The 18,618-nt window shown below is 40.8% G+C and overlaps 2 protein-coding genes and 1 long non-coding RNA gene across 4 annotated transcripts in view; 2 read left to right on the top strand and 1 right to left on the bottom strand.

The window, feature by feature from the left end:
- Nucleotides 1-8,535, top strand: part of LOC127361779 (TRPM8 channel-associated factor homolog) — a 9,608-nt gene extending 1,073 nt beyond the window's left edge. Inside the window, exons 2-11 of the mRNA XM_051396684.1 lie at nucleotides 402-624; nucleotides 1,167-1,464; nucleotides 2,360-2,661; nucleotides 3,459-3,633; nucleotides 3,753-3,847; nucleotides 4,481-4,691; nucleotides 4,903-5,139; nucleotides 5,631-5,854; nucleotides 6,057-6,170; nucleotides 6,283-8,535. Of these exons, the coding sequence (XP_051252644.1) occupies nucleotides 402-624; nucleotides 1,167-1,464; nucleotides 2,360-2,661; nucleotides 3,459-3,633; nucleotides 3,753-3,847; nucleotides 4,481-4,691; nucleotides 4,903-5,139; nucleotides 5,631-5,854; nucleotides 6,057-6,170; nucleotides 6,283-6,525 (2,122 nt within the window). The 3' untranslated portion in view covers nucleotides 6,526-8,535. The remainder of the gene's footprint in view (nucleotides 1-401; nucleotides 625-1,166; nucleotides 1,465-2,359; nucleotides 2,662-3,458; nucleotides 3,634-3,752; nucleotides 3,848-4,480; nucleotides 4,692-4,902; nucleotides 5,140-5,630; nucleotides 5,855-6,056; nucleotides 6,171-6,282) is intronic.
- Nucleotides 1-12,570, bottom strand: part of LOC127361780 (uncharacterized) — a 23,859-nt gene extending 11,289 nt beyond the window's left edge. Inside the window, exons 1-2 of the long non-coding RNA XR_007884353.1 lie at nucleotides 12,362-12,570; nucleotides 10,053-11,614 (exon numbers count right to left, since the gene is read on the bottom strand). This is a non-coding gene — a long non-coding RNA (uncharacterized LOC127361780). The remainder of the gene's footprint in view (nucleotides 1-10,052; nucleotides 11,615-12,361) is intronic.
- LOC127361772 (TRPM8 channel-associated factor homolog) lies at nucleotides 9,111-18,618 on the top strand. Of its 2 annotated transcripts, XM_051396666.1 has the most exons (13): nucleotides 9,149-9,165; nucleotides 9,254-9,327; nucleotides 9,717-10,369; nucleotides 11,410-11,626; nucleotides 12,935-13,232; nucleotides 14,219-14,520; nucleotides 14,794-14,968; nucleotides 15,178-15,272; nucleotides 15,365-15,575; nucleotides 16,781-17,017; nucleotides 17,215-17,438; nucleotides 17,546-17,659; nucleotides 17,733-18,618. In XM_051396666.1, the coding sequence occupies exons 3-13, from the start codon at nucleotides 9,723-9,725 to the stop codon at nucleotides 17,973-17,975; spliced, it is 2,763 nt and encodes a 920-aa protein (XP_051252626.1). In that variant the 5' UTR covers nucleotides 9,149-9,165; nucleotides 9,254-9,327; nucleotides 9,717-9,722; the 3' UTR covers nucleotides 17,976-18,618. The 2 variants fall into 2 exon arrangements, with proteins under 2 accessions (XP_051252625.1, XP_051252626.1); XM_051396665.1 differs by having other exon boundaries at nucleotides 9,111-9,327.

The raw sequence follows: 18,618 nt of genomic DNA, 5'->3' as shown, positions 1-18,618 counted from the left end.
TGGTCAGAATGTCATTCATTGTACAGGTATTTGGTCTTAAAAAAAGGATTGTTTAAATTGAAAATTTTAATTAATGAAGGCCCTAGACGGGAAATCAGGGGATCACCAAGGTATTGTAATTAATTCTGAGGGGTGTGTGATTTTTAGACCAAATTTTATGGCAATCCATCCAATACCTTTTCATATATTTCAGTTTGGATGTGGTGGACTAGCCAACCAACAGACAGAGTGTGGTTAAAAGGTATGGGTACAGCTCTTACCAAAATGGAAATTCTTTAACTGCTCATCTCCCTCTGTGTCTCTTTCTCCTGTATGTTTTCCTCTTTTTAAAGACAGAATATAAATAAACTGTGTCTCTTATACTTGGCAACTCTCTTTCCCTCTCATCTTTGCCCTCTCAGATTCAGAATCAGTAAGGATTTTGAGGATGACCTGGACTTCCTACTCAATGGAGTCACAGAATTTGACCTCCAGAATGGGGTAGCAGCTTCTGAGGTTCTTGTCCATGGCCCACTAGCCTTCCCCATTGGTACCACAGAGGATGGACAAGTATTTTTGGCAGGAGCCTACTATGGGCAGGGACGGGTTGTTGTGGTCTCTCATGAAGGACTTCTGAGAAGAGAGGTGGAAAATTAATTGATGATTTTTTTTAAATAAGCAGACATATGGGGATCATATGTGAATCATATACCAAGGCCTTGGCAGTCATTCAATCTCTGATTGAACACTGATGGGAGATTTGGGTTAGTGTTAAACAGTGTTTTTTTTAGCACCATCATGAAAACACTAAACAAAGGAATAAGAGTATCATCCCTCTAGGTCAATATACTTGTAGACAGTAAAGTGTCTAAGACCCTTTATTTTGTTTCCATTAATTTGTCACTCATCTGTATATAGAATATCTATTTGAGAAAGATAATTCAGACAAAATAAATAATAATAAAATAGGTCAAGTGAATTAAATACAAAAAAATCAAGTATACTCTATAACACTGATGCAAACATCCTGTGAGCAATTATTGCCATAAAGCTTTCTTGCTCATTCATGTGATCACCAGCAGTTTGCGATCTGTAATGTGCTAAACAATAAGTTGTGCTTAATCTGCCAAATATTTTGTATGTGATTAACAAACCTGCTCTCTTTCTTGGATAAACCTTTATCACAGACACTGGCTCCACTTTGGAACAATGCCATTCGTTGGCTGGATGAAGGCGGACAGGGCATTGTTGGCGTAGCACCAGACCTCGACCAAGCCTTTAAACTCTTCAGCAAGTCAGAGTTTAATTGTGAGAAGACAAACTTCAGAGAGGACCTCAGTGTATTTGTCTGTACAGCATACAGCGATGAACATGTGGAGGAAATCCAGGACTTTGTGGCAGAGGGAGGAGGCCTGCTGATTGGTGGACATGCCTGGTACTGGGCACAGACACACAAAGGGCAAAACTCAATGACAGATTTCTCAGGTATGATAACATGCCCCAAAAGTTTTATTCTCTTCTGCCAATTTCATGCCATGATAATATAACATGTAATTATTTATTTGGAAGGGACCATGTACAATATTAAACATACGATTTGATTTGGCTTTAAAGCTACTGATAGAACTCCAACTCTTCATGTCACCTAGTAGGGTGGTCCACTGAGTTGTGGAATTTACAACAAGTGCAGAAAGTCCAAATGCAGTGCGAAGAAAGGGTACAATTCAATCTATTATGGAAGATGTCCTTAAGGATTTTAAAGTCCTCTTCGACTGAAAGTAAAAAAAAATGGAGGCAAAACCAGGACATTTTAACTTTGTATGTACCATATGTATGCTGAGCATTTCCCAGGTACCATTCTCTAAATTCTTTTGGTTGTGTGATATCTTTACTAGTTCTTTTAGACAATGACATCAGGGACAACCCTGAACTACAGGTAGAGCACCCCTACATCGACTTCAGTACTATGTAATAAGCCCATTTTTAGTCACCTACTCAGACACAATGACCAAGGCTCAAGACAGACAGGTAGAGCGCACTGTTAGAGGACAGTTGGTGTAGGACCCCAAAAGCAAACACAAAGGCAGAGTTAGAAAGGATATTTACTAGATCTTTATCATTAAGTAAATATACATACCAACTAGCAGAGCAGCTAGAAAAAGCTAAACAGGCAGCTGAACTGGGAGAAAACACTGAGACTAGGAACTCATAGACTAGACACTGGTAAAGTTAAATGTAACGATAGAAGGTAAACTAATGTTTTATTACATAACAGACCTGCACAAACTTCCAAAAGATGTTAAATATCACCATCAGATCAAAAATCTTAATACTGTGTAAACCTTGCAACACATAGATTGTTACTTGCACTGTCTTTCAGGAAACAAGATCCTTAACAAGATGGGCTTGAGCCTGCTGGACAAGATAATTAGAGAAGGTTTATACAAGGCCCCTATGCCCAGCCAGGCCATCAAAGACACCTACCACTTCCGCCGCCTTCTACACCGCTTTGCTGGTCATGTAACCCAGGGGGAACAACTTACAGAGCATGAGGAGGAATGCCTTAAAAAACTGGGTGGTGACTGTGCCAACTACTTGCACATGAAGGCCCATGACTGCTCCTCCTACATGCGGGTGTTGTCAACTCTCACCGACATCTTGAAGAAAGCGGGCATGCCACAGGTGGGCAGTTAATTCTTTTATAGTCTACAATTTTTATTATTTTGTGAGTGAGGAAGGTCTATTTTGTTTCTTCCATTTCAATTTGGTTTTAGGCATTTACTGCCTTGAATAGATAATATTTTATCGACAGAAGATTTAGTTACCATGTACATACATGTATAAACTGCAGGGGCAATACTGACCACCCCCCAGTACAAATAATTGTACCACAGGAACAATACTAACAATAAGACCATAATACACTATATGGTGAAAAGTCAGTGGACAGTGAAGAATCTTCTTAATGCTACAGCACGAAGACGTTTTAGCCAATTGGGTTCTTCCAACTTTGTAGCAGCAGTTTGGGGAAGTCCCTTTGCTGTTCTGCAATGACTGTGCCCCTGTGCACAAAGTGAAGGAGGTCCATAAAAACATGGTTAGGCAAGTTTGGTGTGGAGGAACTCGATGCATAGACCCTGACCTCAACCCCACTGAACATGTATGGAATTAGAATGCAGATAGAGAGCCAGGCCTTCTTATCCAACATCTGTGCCTGACCTCACAAAGGCTCTTTTGACTGAATGGGCTCAGAGAAACACTAGTAATCTAGCCTTCTCAGAAGAGTGGTGGCTATTGTAGCCTCAAGAAGGGGTCCAACTCCATAGTATGGGTTGTCCAACAAGGTGTGATGGTCAAGTGTCCATTGCCTTTTTGCCATATAGTGTATGTCTGCATGGGGTCTAATGTTGTTTTCTTAACTGCAGATACGTTGATACTGTAAGCAACCTGTTTTACAATATTCATCATTCATTTTCAAGGTGAGTGACACATGCCCGGTGAAGAGTCCCAAAGACCACCTACTCCTAAGTGTGGGGGCAGAGGTATATAAGGTTTGCCCAGATCCCGATGTTCTCCTGCCCTACCTCATCAAGCATAACCCCATGATGCCAGTTGTCTACAACCAGAGAATCAAGATTAATGTGAACACTGCAGGTCAGACCTCTCTCAAATGCATTACAGAATTTCAAGGAAAATTGTAGAACTGTGATCAATCTGTTAATATAATTTGTGTGCACAGCTGAATATATTTCTGTAATCTGTGTTTGTGTCAGGAGAAGAGGAGTGGATCAGTACAGGTGTCTACCTCACTCCTGGTATGAAGACCTACATGGTCATACCAGCAGAGCTTGTCAACAATGGATGGAAGGTACAGTGCACAAAATCAAATTCAAACATTTGGTTTCAAGTGAGACAGGAAGTGTTAGAGGGGGGATGACATCTAGCAAAGCTCCACAAAATGGAATCGAGATCAGATAGACCTTTGACCAATACCCAGGATGATGCTCGCTCATACCAAAGCGCCAAGAAGAGGACTCTGATTGCAGTTCACTTAATGGCCAAAGGTGTTGCTATTAACAACGGTTTCCTTAAAGTTACATAGAACCTTTAATGAAGAAATTCCCCCTTTAACCAATCAGTAATACCTGTCCCATAAAACGTTTTTGTGGTTCCCCAAGCTGCAACCTTCATGGCTGGCTAATGAAGCCAACGCCCAAAAAATCCTCCATGTTAAAAAGTTGAACCTTACAACAGAAATGTTTATACAAAAAATGGTTTTGATCTCTATAGGCAGTCAAGATGGCAGTGGCTAAAGCAGATCATATTTGTACAGTCTATGGTAGTTACCACTGTAAGCAGTTATGCATGAAAGATTATACTTACATCTCCATCTGTTTTATATCTTGCTAGCCGCTGACTCACACACGTAACTATATATGAAACTATACTGCACTTTATACAGGTTTTCAAAGCAGTAACACATATTCCATGTCTTCCTCAGATCCAGATAGGCTGTCAGACTGACAAACTGAATGCTGAAGAGTTGAAGAGAGCACCATGTGTTTATGAGCGATTCCCTGTTACCTCAGAGATGGTGCAGGTGTGGAACCTGTGGGGGGGACTCATCTACCTGGTAGCCCCACCCGAAACACAAGTGGAGGGTGCAGAGGTCATAGTGCAGATGGCTGTACCTGCACCATATTATAAAACAGGTAAGTGTGTGGTAGACACACTGGTACACTTAAGTGTATTTGTGTGTCCCCATGGGGTTTGCAGTTTCTATTTCTACACCCAATAGAAAAGACAAAGGGCATTTTTCTTTGTTTATGACCCTAACCTAACCATGGAGCGGGTCTTCATTCAAAATTTCACAAATTCAAACTTTGAGGGTTTTGAACACACACATTCTCGTACTTTTTTCAGGTGTGACAACAGCCGCTGAGTGGTCATTGCTGCGCACAGCTCCTTCACCCTGGGCAGAGTTGGAGTTTGACAACGTCATCTTCACTGTACCATCAGATGTTGTTCGTGACCTGGAGCGCCCCGATGAGTTGGCGACGCTCTGGAAGGACATCATGAGGGGCATCACTGACCTGGCTGTCATACCACACAGATTTCCCCGCAAAGAGCGCTTTGTAGCAGATGTGCAGATTTCCCATGGTAAGTATATTCGACATTGAAATTTTTTTGCCTGTCGCTTATTTTCTTATCCTGTTGAGAGTCCCGGGGTGATAGAGCCGGTCCCAACTCATGCTGGGTGAAAAGCAGGGTACGCTACAAATAGTCAATCAGAGCTTACACAGATAAACAGACGACTATTCACTTTTACACTAATGGGCAATTTAGAGTCTCCAATTCACCAAACCTGCATGTGGATGTTCACTCTATACAAAAGGGGGCACCACTCAGTGCTAACCAGTGCGTTTAGAATTCAGTATGCACAATTCAAAATAAATTACAAGGACTCTCAGCGATATCAGGTTTCAGTTGACTGCCTGAACTAGCTCGTAGGCTTCGCTCCATATTCGTGACAACTCTTACATATATGAGGCTTGTGTTTTGTGCTTTTCTCTGATTGCATGCACTTGCATTATAATGTGATGTTTCTTTATCATAGATATGGAACTCTAAAGATCTGTTTCTCCATCCAGGTTGGATGCATGCAGGTTATCCCATCATGACACATAAGGCCACAGCAGCTGAGCTGGTCAACATTGACCTTGCTAGGAGTAAAGGCCTCTGGGGCCCCATCCATGAACTGGGACACAACCAACAGAGAAGCTGCTGGGAGTTCCCATCACACACCACAGAATGTACATGCAACCTGTGGTCAGTGTATGTGCATGAAGAAGTGCTGGGGATCAACAGGGAAAAGGTGAAGTAAAGGAGTTTGATTTTTTTGACAAAACAAAAGACTGGCTACAACAGCCTAGTCTTAAGGTGTATTGTGACATGTTTTCATACCAATAGATGTAATGAAAGATAACTCCTTTTTGTCTTATGTTGAGAAAAGTATTTGGCTTTTTACTTGGATTCCATTGTTTCACAATAACGTTATTTCATCTCGTTCCATGCAGGCTCATCCAGCTATGGCTTTGGCAAAGAGAAACAGTCGAGCAGAGGAGTTTGCTAAGGGGGGCAAGAAACTCAGCAGCTGGAACACATGGGTGGCCCTGGAGACATATATGCAGGTGAGACATTACACCCTGTAGAGAAACTATGACACAACTGAGTCAGTATATATTTGCCAAATCAAATAAGATTGAAGACTTCAAGACTTTACCTCTGTCTCCTTCCATGTAGCTCCAGGATAGGTTTGGCTGGGATGCCTTTAAGAATGTATTTGCTGCTTACCATGAGATGTGCAACTTTCCAAACGGCAACAAAGGAAAGATGAACCTGTATGCTGAGACTTTCTCCTACACTGTGGAGATGAACCTGGCTGGATTCTTTAAGTCCTGGGGTTGGCCCATCGAAATAGCCACAGAAGAGAAACTCTCCAACCTGCCCCCCTGGAGTGACCACCCTATGGTCCAATATGACTGAGCCTGAGACTGCCACTGATTAAAAAGTGTCAAAGGATGGGTTCAACGAGTACCAAATTCTTGACAATAACCATTCAGACGGAAACCCAATTACATTATTTCTTTGGTATTGTTTTTGTATTTTTAACCAATATAATTATCTACATTAAGAATGTGGTAGTTGTTAAATACTTAACAAAATCGCAAAAACCAGGAGGTCAGTAAATCGAAATAATTCCTACTGGAGGCTAGACTTATATTTTTAAGATGAGTTAGAAAAACAGAGGACCTTTTTTTTTTTTAACAATGCAGCATTAATACCACTACTGCTGTAGCTTCAATCTACTTTCAGAGGCACTTTCAGTTCCTTAGTCCTTAGCACTGGCACCATAACCTGTGCTATTTAATTTTCATATGTAGCAGTAATCATCATTTATAAGAAAAACCGGGTTGTTTCAGGGTCATAATAACACCAATGTTCCCAAGTCTAGATGTTACTTGTGTGAATATGTAATCTGAATCTTTCTCTGGTACCTTTGTTCTACTGGTTAGTATTAAGTGTTAGTAATTTCACCACAATGACATTTTCCTTTATTGTTAATGCATAAGAAACTAATAAACACTTACTTGACCAGGTCCGTGTATGTTTTGGTCATTGGATTTTCCTTTCAGAAACGGGTATTAAAAAACTGAAAACGAGTGGTTATTTGATTTTCGTTTTAAAATACAAAAATTAAAATTGAAATACAAGGCGTTTTTCTTTTTCATGGTCAAAAAGGGATGAGCGAAATTAAAAAAAATATTCGATTTTCACCAGTGTGGAGAAATGCCAAAATAAAAGCCTCATATTTATGCCTCCAGAGACTGCATATTTGACCAAATATAAGAAAATATGGAATCTGGAAGTATAAATATGGGACTTTTATTCTTCAATTTCTCCACATTGGTACAGTAAAAATGCTTGATATTAAGTATACTTGTAGTCTTAGATGTGTAGAAGTCAAATATACCATCAGTAGCCAGGAATTATTGAGTGTTTTTACAGTAGCTCAAATATATGAAAATACCACTTGGAGATACAAATATGGACTTTTATTTTGGTATTTCTCCACACTGGTGCAGTAAAGATACTTGATATAAAGTGTTTTTTTATTCATCAGGGGCACACAACACTTTAATGTAACATATTTTAATTATAGCTTACGGCTCTAAATACCTTTATTTTGAAAACCGGAAGTAAATACGGCGTTTCTCCGCATTTACCATAATGCTGAGAATACTTGTACACTCTAAATTTAAGTGCGGCTGATTTGACCACGGAGATCGAACTCACGGCTGGATTGACAGCAGTCTACTAGTCTACTGTTTCTTCTACACAGCACCGTCCTGTAAATGACAACATCCGGTCTCAGAATATGAAAAAACAGGCTTTTTCTCCGTTTCTGTTTTCTAGTGATTTTATTTTTTGTTATATGAAATAGAAAATGAAAATCGAATCATTTTTTACATTTCTCTCATCCCTTTTTGACCATGAAAAAGAAAAACGCCTTGTATTTCAATTTTCATTTTTGTATTTTAAAACGAAAATCAAATAACCACTCGTTTTCTATTTTTTAATACCCGTTTCTGAAAGGAAAATCCAATGACCAAAACATACACGGACCAGGAAGGGATACATTAATGAAAAGTGCATGGCAAAATACACCCTATGCACATAAGGCTCAAAATATATGGATAATACAACAAGTAATATGAATAATAGTTTTTTAAGGTTATACCACTTAAATGTAGGTTTCTTTTATTGTTCCCTCTGCTAATCTTTATCCTTGCAGTTGTCGTAAAACAGCTCGCCCTACTGGTGGGGTGGAGAACTGCTGGAAGAATCCTCCTAATTCAAAGAGAGAAGCTTTTCCACCCAGATGGTGAAGTTGTTGGTGTAAGAGGACTTTATAAAGCATTACATTAAAACTAGCTGAGAAGTTACTGCACTAAAATAAACCACACTAAAATAAACCACACTGAAACTCTGAAACTTGTGTGAAAGTTGTGTGAAATCACTTGTGTAATTCAGTATGGTATGTTAACAGTCTATTTAATCATCCATCCAGTTTGGCCTTCAGTGCTCAATAGGCATTTTGTATTGAAATGACTTTGCCAACAGAACATGTTTGTTAGTTTCCTGGTTGTCAACTAATTTTAAAGTTTCATGTTTTTACTGTGAGCTAGTCCCTGACTCAAAATGGTCTAGAGTGGCGATACAGTGTGTGTTATATCATTATGGAAGCATCAGGTGTTGAGGAAGACTGTGTCCTCAATTCTGACAGTCAATAAAATGAGTGGATGATCACAGCTACACATTAGCATGTAGACATGGTGGAGTTAACCCCAGGGTGCATAGGTTTCAAAAAATAAATATACAAATGGGAAATGTAACCATCAATATGATATTATTACAGCCTCCGCTTCCACTGACTCTGACTGGCTGGATGAACAGGTTTCTTATACAGTCACGCCACAGTTGGGTGTATCTCTGTTTCAAATCCCATGCTTAAGCTGTGGTATATAAAAACAAACAGACAGGTATTGTACAGCCAGTTCTGTCCAGTTACGTGTAGTAGTTCCTTTCTCACAAGAGCCTCAGTCGTTGGGTTGTTTTAAGCAGGTACCTCCTCTTATTGTCTGTACCCTTTTCACTGCAATAGTCCATATCATGCTCTCATTTATATCCACTCTTCGCTCCTGTCAAGTAGTTTTCTTGGTGGATTGACTGGGAAACTGTTGTCACAGTGTAATCATACAAGCAGAAAGCCAACTTCACTTTCAGGTAAAAACATTCTGCTTCCTCTTGGTTTAACAGATTTATTTTTTTTGTCTCTAAAGCTGAAGTTATACATATTATATTATTATATCATCTTCTAATTGTATTGTATACTGTATGTGTAACATAAAGAGTAAGCCACCAGTAGTACTTTTAATTTTAAACCTTTGTTTTCAAAGGTCATCTTTTTATTCCCACAGGACAGACTGACTGACACAATATACAGCCATCTATCAATCAATCAGACTTTATTTGTATAGCACATTTCATACTGTTTAGTGCAGTTCACCGATTTAAGATCGAAGAACAACTGTTAAACCTTACGTGCTAATACAATTTACATCTGACTCACAATAGCTTTCTTTTGCCATTCACCCTCCTCTTCATCAATCCAGCTCACCATGTCTAACGAGCCCATCCAAAACCAACATGAAGGGGCCTACATGTCCCTGATGAGAGGCTTGAGAGAACTGGACCTACGGGGCCCCTGTGTTCCCAGTAACCTGGTTCTGATTGGAGATCATACCTTTCCTTTAGCAATGAACAGCAAAGGCCAGGTCCTGATGGCTGCCTCTCTGTATGGCTGTGGAAGGATTGTTGTCCTGGGTCATGAAGGCTACCTGACTGCCTTTCCTGCTCTGGTAGAGAACGCTCTGACCTGGCTGAGAGGGGATGGGTCTGACAACTTGTCTGTGGGGGTCCACAAAAACATAAAGGCAGTGGCTGATAACCTCAGCAGATCCAGCTTCCAAGCCAAAGTTGTGGGTGCCTTTAGTAATGATCTGGAGGTCGGTGTGTATGTGACTGATGCCTACAGCGTGGGTGCAGACCCAAAGGACCTGGTGGCATTTCTGAAAGCTGGAGGAGGAGTGCTGATAGCGGGGCAGGCATGGCACTGGGCTGCAAACCACCCTAAGGAGAACACACTGCTTCAGTTTGAAGGGAACAAGGTTTCTGGTGTGGCAGGGATCTACTTTTCTGGGCATCGGGGTGAGGCACAGTGCCTGCCTGTCTACCCACAGATCCCATCCTCCTGGATGGCTGTAGTGTGAGTGCATACTTCTTTTGTTTTTGTTTGGGTTTTTTTGCACAGGCATTCGGACCTTTGGCACCAGTGATATGTGTAACAATTGTCATACCAGTCCGTTCTGACCTCCGACTTCCAATTCCCTCTTCAACATCCTCCCATCAGGGAGAAGGCTGAGGGCTATTAAGACAAAAACCTCCCGCTTTCTCAACAGCACATACTGTAGAGCTATTAAATATCTAAACAGCTCTTCATCCTTGAACCAGTACCTTAGGAAAATAGGTTCTCCCAACGAGCATGTATAAATTGTATATCTTTTACATTGTTTTTATAATACTTCTCTATATGGGTTTATGCTACCCATACTAGTTTTATTGATTTATTTATTGTAAAGTCGTGGTTGCACTCTACATCCCTATGCACCATGTCACTTTAACTTGACATCTGTCACTCTAGCCTTCTGGACTGTCATCCAGGTATGCTGTGAACAGTATGCCTTTTTATCTGCCTGCGTCAAGTGTGATCCTGTGTGGGATACCGTATATCTACTTATATGTTTTGGGGCCCTTGTGTTGTATATGTATTTACATGTTCAGTGTCCTTTTTTTCTGACTTTGTTGATGTCTTGAGCACACTGAAGCAAATCCCTAGCAACTTGCACTGAGTTGTATGGCAATAAAGTATTGAATCTTGAATCTTCTGTCTATATGTTATAAAAAAAAATTCAAATGTCAAGTGTATGGCAGCATTACAGAAAAAGATAATGAGTCACCAAAAACTCAGTAGGATTCATCAAAATTTCATGGCCTCCCATCAATACCTGTTGAGATATTTCAGTCTGGATGTGGTGGACTAACTAACCAACAGTCTGACATTGCCATTCTTAGAACAACACCACTAGCAAGACTAAAAACAATGGCTACATCCTTTACCAAAGTAAATATACTTTTTCTTCTCTTCATATCTCCCTCTGTGTCTCTTTCTCTCTTCTGTTTCCCTTTTTTAAAAACACAATCTGAATAATTCCACAATAAACTTTATCTCTCTTGGCACCAATTCAGAATCGGTAAGGACTTTGAGGATGACTTGGAGTTCCTACTCCAGGGGATCACAGAGTTTGACCTCGAGAATGGGGTAGTAGCTTCTGAGGCTCTGATCCACGGCCCACTAGCCTTCCCCATTGGTACCACAGAGGATGGACGAGCATTCTTGGCAGGAGCCTACTATGGGCAGGGACGGGTTGTTGTGATCACCCATGAAGGACTTCTAAAAAGAGAGGTGAGAACTGAATTAGCTGTGGTTAGAGGTTATTTTTAATAAACATAAATATAGTGGTCACTGAATGAATTGATAAGAATGAAATTTTGTGGACTATATACTAAGGCCGTCACATATCTCATTCTGACTTAACACTGGTTGGAGATTTCAACTATTTTTTACTACCATCATCAAAACACTAAATGAAGGAAGACATCCCTGTCTTCCTTCATCCCTGTCCTGGGAAGGAATGCTAGCTCGTTTAGGTTTATACAGCAAACAAGATGTGGTGTCGGTCAGGACACAGGAATGAGGACAGGATATGTCTTCTTTGCCAGCAGATCTGATGACTGCAGTGATTTATTGAACACTCAGTGTTGTCACAGTTCTAGAAACAATAACAATAAATCACATTATACACCTTCATCTCCATAATAACAAATGTGCTTGCATAAGCAGAAAAATATATACAACTCTCCTGTACATGTGTAACAATAATAATGACATAAATAAACCAACAGAAATACATATTCACCATAATAATAGGTTAACTGGTCCAATAGCTCCATCTACTGGCTAAATTGGGTATTGAATAAACGATGGCTCATGGCGCACATGTCGGCCCCCTGCTGAGCAATTAACCCCCTGAACTAAGTCAAGTTACCGACTCTTAGCTCAATGGACACTCAAACCACTCACAAACATCAACATTCACATTATACTCATGAACAATGTTAAACAACGGACATCTGTTACCTATCGGCGGAAAAAACACCAGAGTTAACGAGGTGTGTCGTAATTAACACAATATAGAAACAATACTTAGGCTACTTCGTGCATCTACTTAACACTCCAAACAAAAACAACCTGAGTTAAAGGCGAAAATACACTAAAAGTCCCCACAGGTGTGTCCAGGTGTAAAAGGCAGAAAAAGGAAAAAAGTCCGTCGACCCGGCTGTAGGTTGCGCCACAAGGGGGATTACGTCACTTTCCTACACGCACCTTCAAAATAAAAGCCTTTTGTGCAATTATATTTTATATTTTACAAGAATTCAGTGAGAAAAATTATTTAGATAAAATAACCTGATGGGAAAGTCTGTTATTAGTTAATCAAGTAAATTAAATATATTAAAATCAAGTATACTCTATAACACTGATGCAAACATCCTGTGAGCAATTATTGCCATAAAGCTTTCTTGCTCATTCATATGTGATCACCAGCAGTTTGCGATCTGTAATGTGCTAAACAATAAGTTGTGCTTAATCTGCCAAATATTTTTTATGTGATTAACAAACCTGCTCTCTTTCTTGGATAAACCTTTATCACAGACACTGGCTCCACTTTGGAACAATGCCATTCGTTGGCTGGATGAAGGCCGGCAGGGCATTGTTGGTGTAGCGCCAGACCTCGACCAAGCCTTTAAACTCTTCAGCAAGTCAGAGTTTAATTGTGAGAAGACAAACTTCAGGGAGGACCTCAGTGTATTTGTCTGTACAGCATACAGCGATGAACATCTGGAGGAAATCCAGGACTTTGTGGCAGAGGGAGGAGGCCTGCTGATTGGTGGACATGCCTGGTACTGGGCACAGACACACAAAGGGCAAAACCCAATGACAGATTTCTCAGGTATGATAACATGCCCCAAGAGATTTATTTTATGCTGCTAATTTCAAAGATAATATAACAAGTAATTATTTATTTAGCTTGTAAAGGACCATGTATAATACCAGTATTAAACATAAATGTTAGCATTGCATGTATTGTTCCAGATTTAGCTTAAATCTCATTTTCACCTACAGTCCCTTGGAAGGTCACAATTAAAACAGACGCACAGTGAGAGAACACTACAAAACAAACTAGACAAACAGGACACATCACAGTACATCACACACATACAATATGTCAGCAAGTGTATGTTAGACAATTTAAAAGTAATTACATTTGTATACAAAGTTACAAAGTGGAGAAGCTTCTAGCAGATTTTTTAATTTGGCTTTAAAGCTACTGTTAGAACTCTTCATGTCACCTGGTAGTGTGGTCCACTGAGTTGCGACTTTTATAGCGAATGCAGATAGTCCAAATCCAGTGCGAAGAAAGGGTACAGTTCAATCTATTATGGAATATTTTCTTGCTCTCCAACTGAAAGTAAATAAATTCATATAATGGAGAAGACACCAGGCCATTTCCCTGATACCACCTTCTAAATTCATGTGATGATGTTATATTATTGCTTGTTCATGGGCAATGAAACACCCCAGGGAGAACCTACATACAAAAAGAGGAGAGCTGGCGTAGGACCCCAAAAACAAACACACAGAGACTGAGGCAGAAATTATCTTTACTAGATATTTACCATAGAAAATATGCATATTAGCTACCTAAAGGTAAACAGGCATCTGTATTGAAAAGAAAAGATGAAGAAAAAACAAAAGGTCAAATCTCACCAACTGATCTGGTTTTAGGAATCAGTACAACATTCTTATACTGTAAGTATTATACTTAATAATACTGTAGTTCTTATATTCTTAAATTCTTATTCGGTAAGTAGTATACCTAATACTGTAAACCATGCGACACATAGATCAAGTCATGTTACTTGCACTGTCTTTCAGGAAACAAGATCCTTAACAAGATGGGCTTGAGCCTGCTGGACAAGATTATTAGAGAAGGTTCCTACAAGGCCCCTGTGCCAAGCCAGGCCATCAAAGACACCTACCACTTCCGCCACCTTCTACACCGCTTTGCTGGTCATGTAACCCAGGGGGAGCAACTTACAGAGCATGAGGAGGAATGCCTTAAAAAACTGGGTGGGGACTGTGCCAACTACTTGCACATGAAGGCCCATGACTGCTCCTCCTATACACAAGTGGTGTCCACTCTCACCAACATCTTGAAGAAGACGGGCATGCCACAGGTGGGCAGTAAATTACTTTTTCTATGATTGTTTATGAGTAAAGGTCTCTTTTAATTCTGCATTTTCAGTTTAGTTTCTGGCATTATATACTGGCTTGAGTGGATAATATTCTATTGACAGTAGATTAAGTTACCATAGGGCAATAATTACTACAATCTCTAGTGCAAATAATTGTACTATGGGAACAATACTAGCAAGAGGATCATATTTTTTTCTTAGCTGCAGATTCTGAGATACTGTGAGCAACCTCTTTTAAAATATTTATCATTATAGGTCTGTGACAGCTGCCCTGCGAAGAGTCCCAAAGACCACCTACTCCTAAGTGTAGGGACAGAGGTATATAAGGTTTGCAAAGATCCTGATGCTCTCCTGCCCTACCTCATCAAGCATAACCCCATGATGCCAGTTGTCTACAACCAGAGAATCAAGATTAATGTGAACACAGCAGGTCAGACCTCACTCAAATGCATTACAGAATTTCAAGGAAAATTGTAGAACTGTGATCAATCTGTTAATATAATTTGCAAAATAGAGTATATTATATTAATCTGTGTGCATTGCAATGATATGCAAATGGTGTGTGTGTGTGTGTGTGTGTGTGTGTGTGTGTGTGTGTGTGTGTGTCGGCTGTGTGTGTGTGTGTGTGGGGGGGTTCAGGAGAGGAGGAGTGGATTAGTACAGGTCTCTACCTCTCTCCTGGTATGAAGACCTATGTGGCCATACCAGCAGAGCTTGTCAACAAGGGATGGAAGGTACACAAAATCAAATCTAAACTTTGGGTTTATTTAGTTCAAGGGAGATACTGAAGATACACTGTTTTTTTAATTAAAAATGTCTTCCTCAGATCCAGATAGGCTGTCAAACAGACAGACTGAATGCTGCAGAGTTGAAGAGAGCACCATGTGTTCACGAGCGATTCCCTGTTACCTCAGAGATGGTGCAGGTGTGGAACCTGTGGGGGGGACTCATCTACCTGGTAGCCCCACCCAAAACACAAGTGGACGGTGTAGAGGTCATAGTGCAGATGGCTGTACCTGCACCATATTATAAATCAGGTAAGTGTGTGGGAAACAACAAACAAACAGGTAGCCAGGCAGAGAATCAGGCAGCGGATTCTCCCAACTGGCTTCCCTGGAAGATGTGGAAGGTAGGAAGCAAGTGGACCTAGAGAGTCAAAGATGAATGTCTAGGTTAACCACTGAGTACGATGGGAAGGGGCCCACTAAGCATGGTGCCAACTTGTGTGATTCCACTTACCGCTTCTGATCAGGGTAGTAATGGGATGCGGGTGTGCAACATGGGTCAGTCATGTTCTGGGAGCGGGGAGAGATGAGCAGGGTTTCCTGGACCCTTTTCCAGGTACTCAGATCAGAAAAAGAAGATCGGAAATCAGAAGAGATGAGTAGGAGTGCATACCCTCTCTTGATGCTTATGTCATTGAGCCCATGGAAACTGACACAGGGTCTTGTCTTTCTTGATGAAGAAGAAGTCTATACCAGCTGGAGAGGAGGGGGAATGGATGTTGGCAGCAGCTCTCAATGTGCAGCAGAGAGAGGGTACAGGAGCTTGGATGCAGCAGCATAACATATTTGTGATTATGGCATATAGACACTCAACGATTCCACACAATTGCTAACCTGCAGCCTTCGATTTGCACCACGGACAGTAGAGAGCATGATAAATCTATCAATGCAAATCTAACAGCTTGCCCTGGACTCAAATTTCCTAACACTTGAGTAATTTAAATCCCTGATCCCACTCCATAACAAGTTCATCCTATGGGCCTTTTGTTCAACCAAGTCCAAATTCTTTGCTCTGTTCTATATTGAGAGTATAGCGTCCACGTCTTACTAGTCACTGTACTGGTACAGTCGGTACTGTGTGTTGACTTTTGTCAGCACCAGAATTTATGAATACAGCCACCATGGTCTGGAAGGAGCAACTGAGCTTTGGGCAGGGTGAAGGCTTCCTTTTGCTGGATAGGCCAAAAGTGTTTCAACAGCAGAGGCACAGGCTCTTCCCAAGTACTTAGGGCCAGTAGCAGCTAGCAGTTGGAGGATGTACAGCAAGGGAAGTAGTGACTGGGAGGTTCTTGGGGGTGGGAGTGGGAACTGTGACAGCAAGCCCCCTCTCTCTAGTGCTCCATTGTCATCAGCATATATGCAGACAATCAATCAATTATAGTCCATTATAGTAGGCACTGAACAAGTAAGTACTTTCTGTTGCAACGTATATTCATATACTGCTCTCTTCTCTTTAGGTGTAACCACGGTTGCAGACTGGTCGTTGTTGCGCACAGCTCCTTCACCCTGGGCAGAGTTGGAGTTTGACAACATCATCCTTACAGTACCATCAGATGTTGTTCGGGACCTGGAACGCCCCGATGAGTTGGCAGCGCACTGGAATGACATCATGAGGGCAATTGCTGATCTCGCTGCCATCCCACACAAACTTCCTCGCAAAGAACGTTTTGTAACTGATGTGCAAATTTCCCATGGTAAGTGTGTGAGTTAGTGGTATATGAATACCGCTTGTTTGCTCGTCAGAAACGTCTATGTAACCAACCACCGCCAGTCACTCTTGAAATGTATCATTAAGTGTCAGCTCAAAATTTCACAATTACAGAACTTGCTTTCTTTAACAACCCACACACATCTACTCTTATAAGTGTTATTAAATGTTTTCTCCATCCAGGTTGGATGCATGCAGGTTATCCTGTCATGACCCACAAGTCCGCAGCAGCTGCCCTTGTCAGCATTGACCATGCTAGGAGTAAAGGCCTCTGGGGCCCCATCCACGAGCTTGGACACAACCAACAGAGAAGCTGTTGGGAGTTCCCTCCACACACCACAGAGTGTACATGCAACCTGTGGTCAGTGTATGTGCATGAAGAAGTGCTGGGGATCAACAGGGCACAGGTGGAGTAAAACCTTCCTGGAGCTTTTCCCTTTCACTGTGATCACACTGTCTCAATATCATGTAATTTCAGCTTGATCAGTAATATGTGATAACATGCTCAACGCAGGCTGCCACAATTATGGCCCCGACAAAAAGGAAGGCTCATGCAGAAGAGTATGTTAAGGGGGGCAGAAAACTCAGCAGCTGGAATGTGTTTGTGGCCCTGGAGACATATATACAGGTAAGAGACTATTTTTGTACATAGTATTCTCAAAGCACTATCCTTGTGTCACACACATTCTCCTTCCATGTAGCTCCAAGAAAAGTTTGGCTGGGATGCCATTAAGAAGGTGTTTGCTGCCTACCACAAGATGAGCAACTTTCCAAAGGACAACAAAGGAAAGATGAACCTGTACGCTGAGACTTTCTCCCAGACTGTGGGAATGAACCTGGCTGGATTCTTTAAGTCCTGGGGTTGGCCCATCGAAACAGCCACTGAAGAGAAACTCTCCAACCTGCCCCCCTGGAGTGACCACCCTATGGTCCAATATGGCTGAACTTCAGACTTCTGCTGATTTAAAGTGTAGAGAGATGGGTTCAATGAGTACAGAATTCCTGACTACTCAACTGATTATCTATTCAGTGGGAAATTCAATTAACTGACTTTTCTTTTTTGTTGTTCTTGTATTGTACTATACTTATTGAAAATATGTTTACATAGTTGGTTTGAAAAAATATATATTACAAAGATTATGACTTAGAGGGGGAAATACTGTAGGGCAGTTGTTAAATACTTTCATGCCACTATACCAAAAACCAAGAGGTCATTGAATGAACACTGGCACTGTAACCTCTGCTGTAAACTTGGTGGGGTAATATAATTTAGTATAAGCCATTCATAAAAAAGAGGGTTTTGGTTCAGAGACAAAACACTGATACTCTTAGGCTTGGCAGACATGGATTTGACCCAATTGTAGGCCTGAATGTGTTGCCCAGACTAATTTTAGAATCCTGCCTGATTAATCATGTAAATGACCGGTTGGATTTCTGGCATGTCAGAATGTCTGGTCATGAACATGACTGCTGTCTAAAGATCTATTAGGTGGTTTGAATGTTATTGGTGCATATATAAGTATTTTAAATTACATGTTGTTGCTTGAACTCTAGTTTTCACTGCAGTAATAAAACAAAAACAGAAAC

The sequence above is a fragment of the Dicentrarchus labrax genome, unplaced genomic scaffold, assembly GCF_905237075.1.
Source record: "Dicentrarchus labrax unplaced genomic scaffold, dlabrax2021, whole genome shotgun sequence".
Classification (NCBI taxonomy): domain Eukaryota; kingdom Metazoa; phylum Chordata; class Actinopteri; family Moronidae; genus Dicentrarchus; species Dicentrarchus labrax.
The sequence above is the reverse complement of the archived record's forward strand: the minus strand, read 5'-3'. Positions and strand labels throughout refer to the sequence as shown.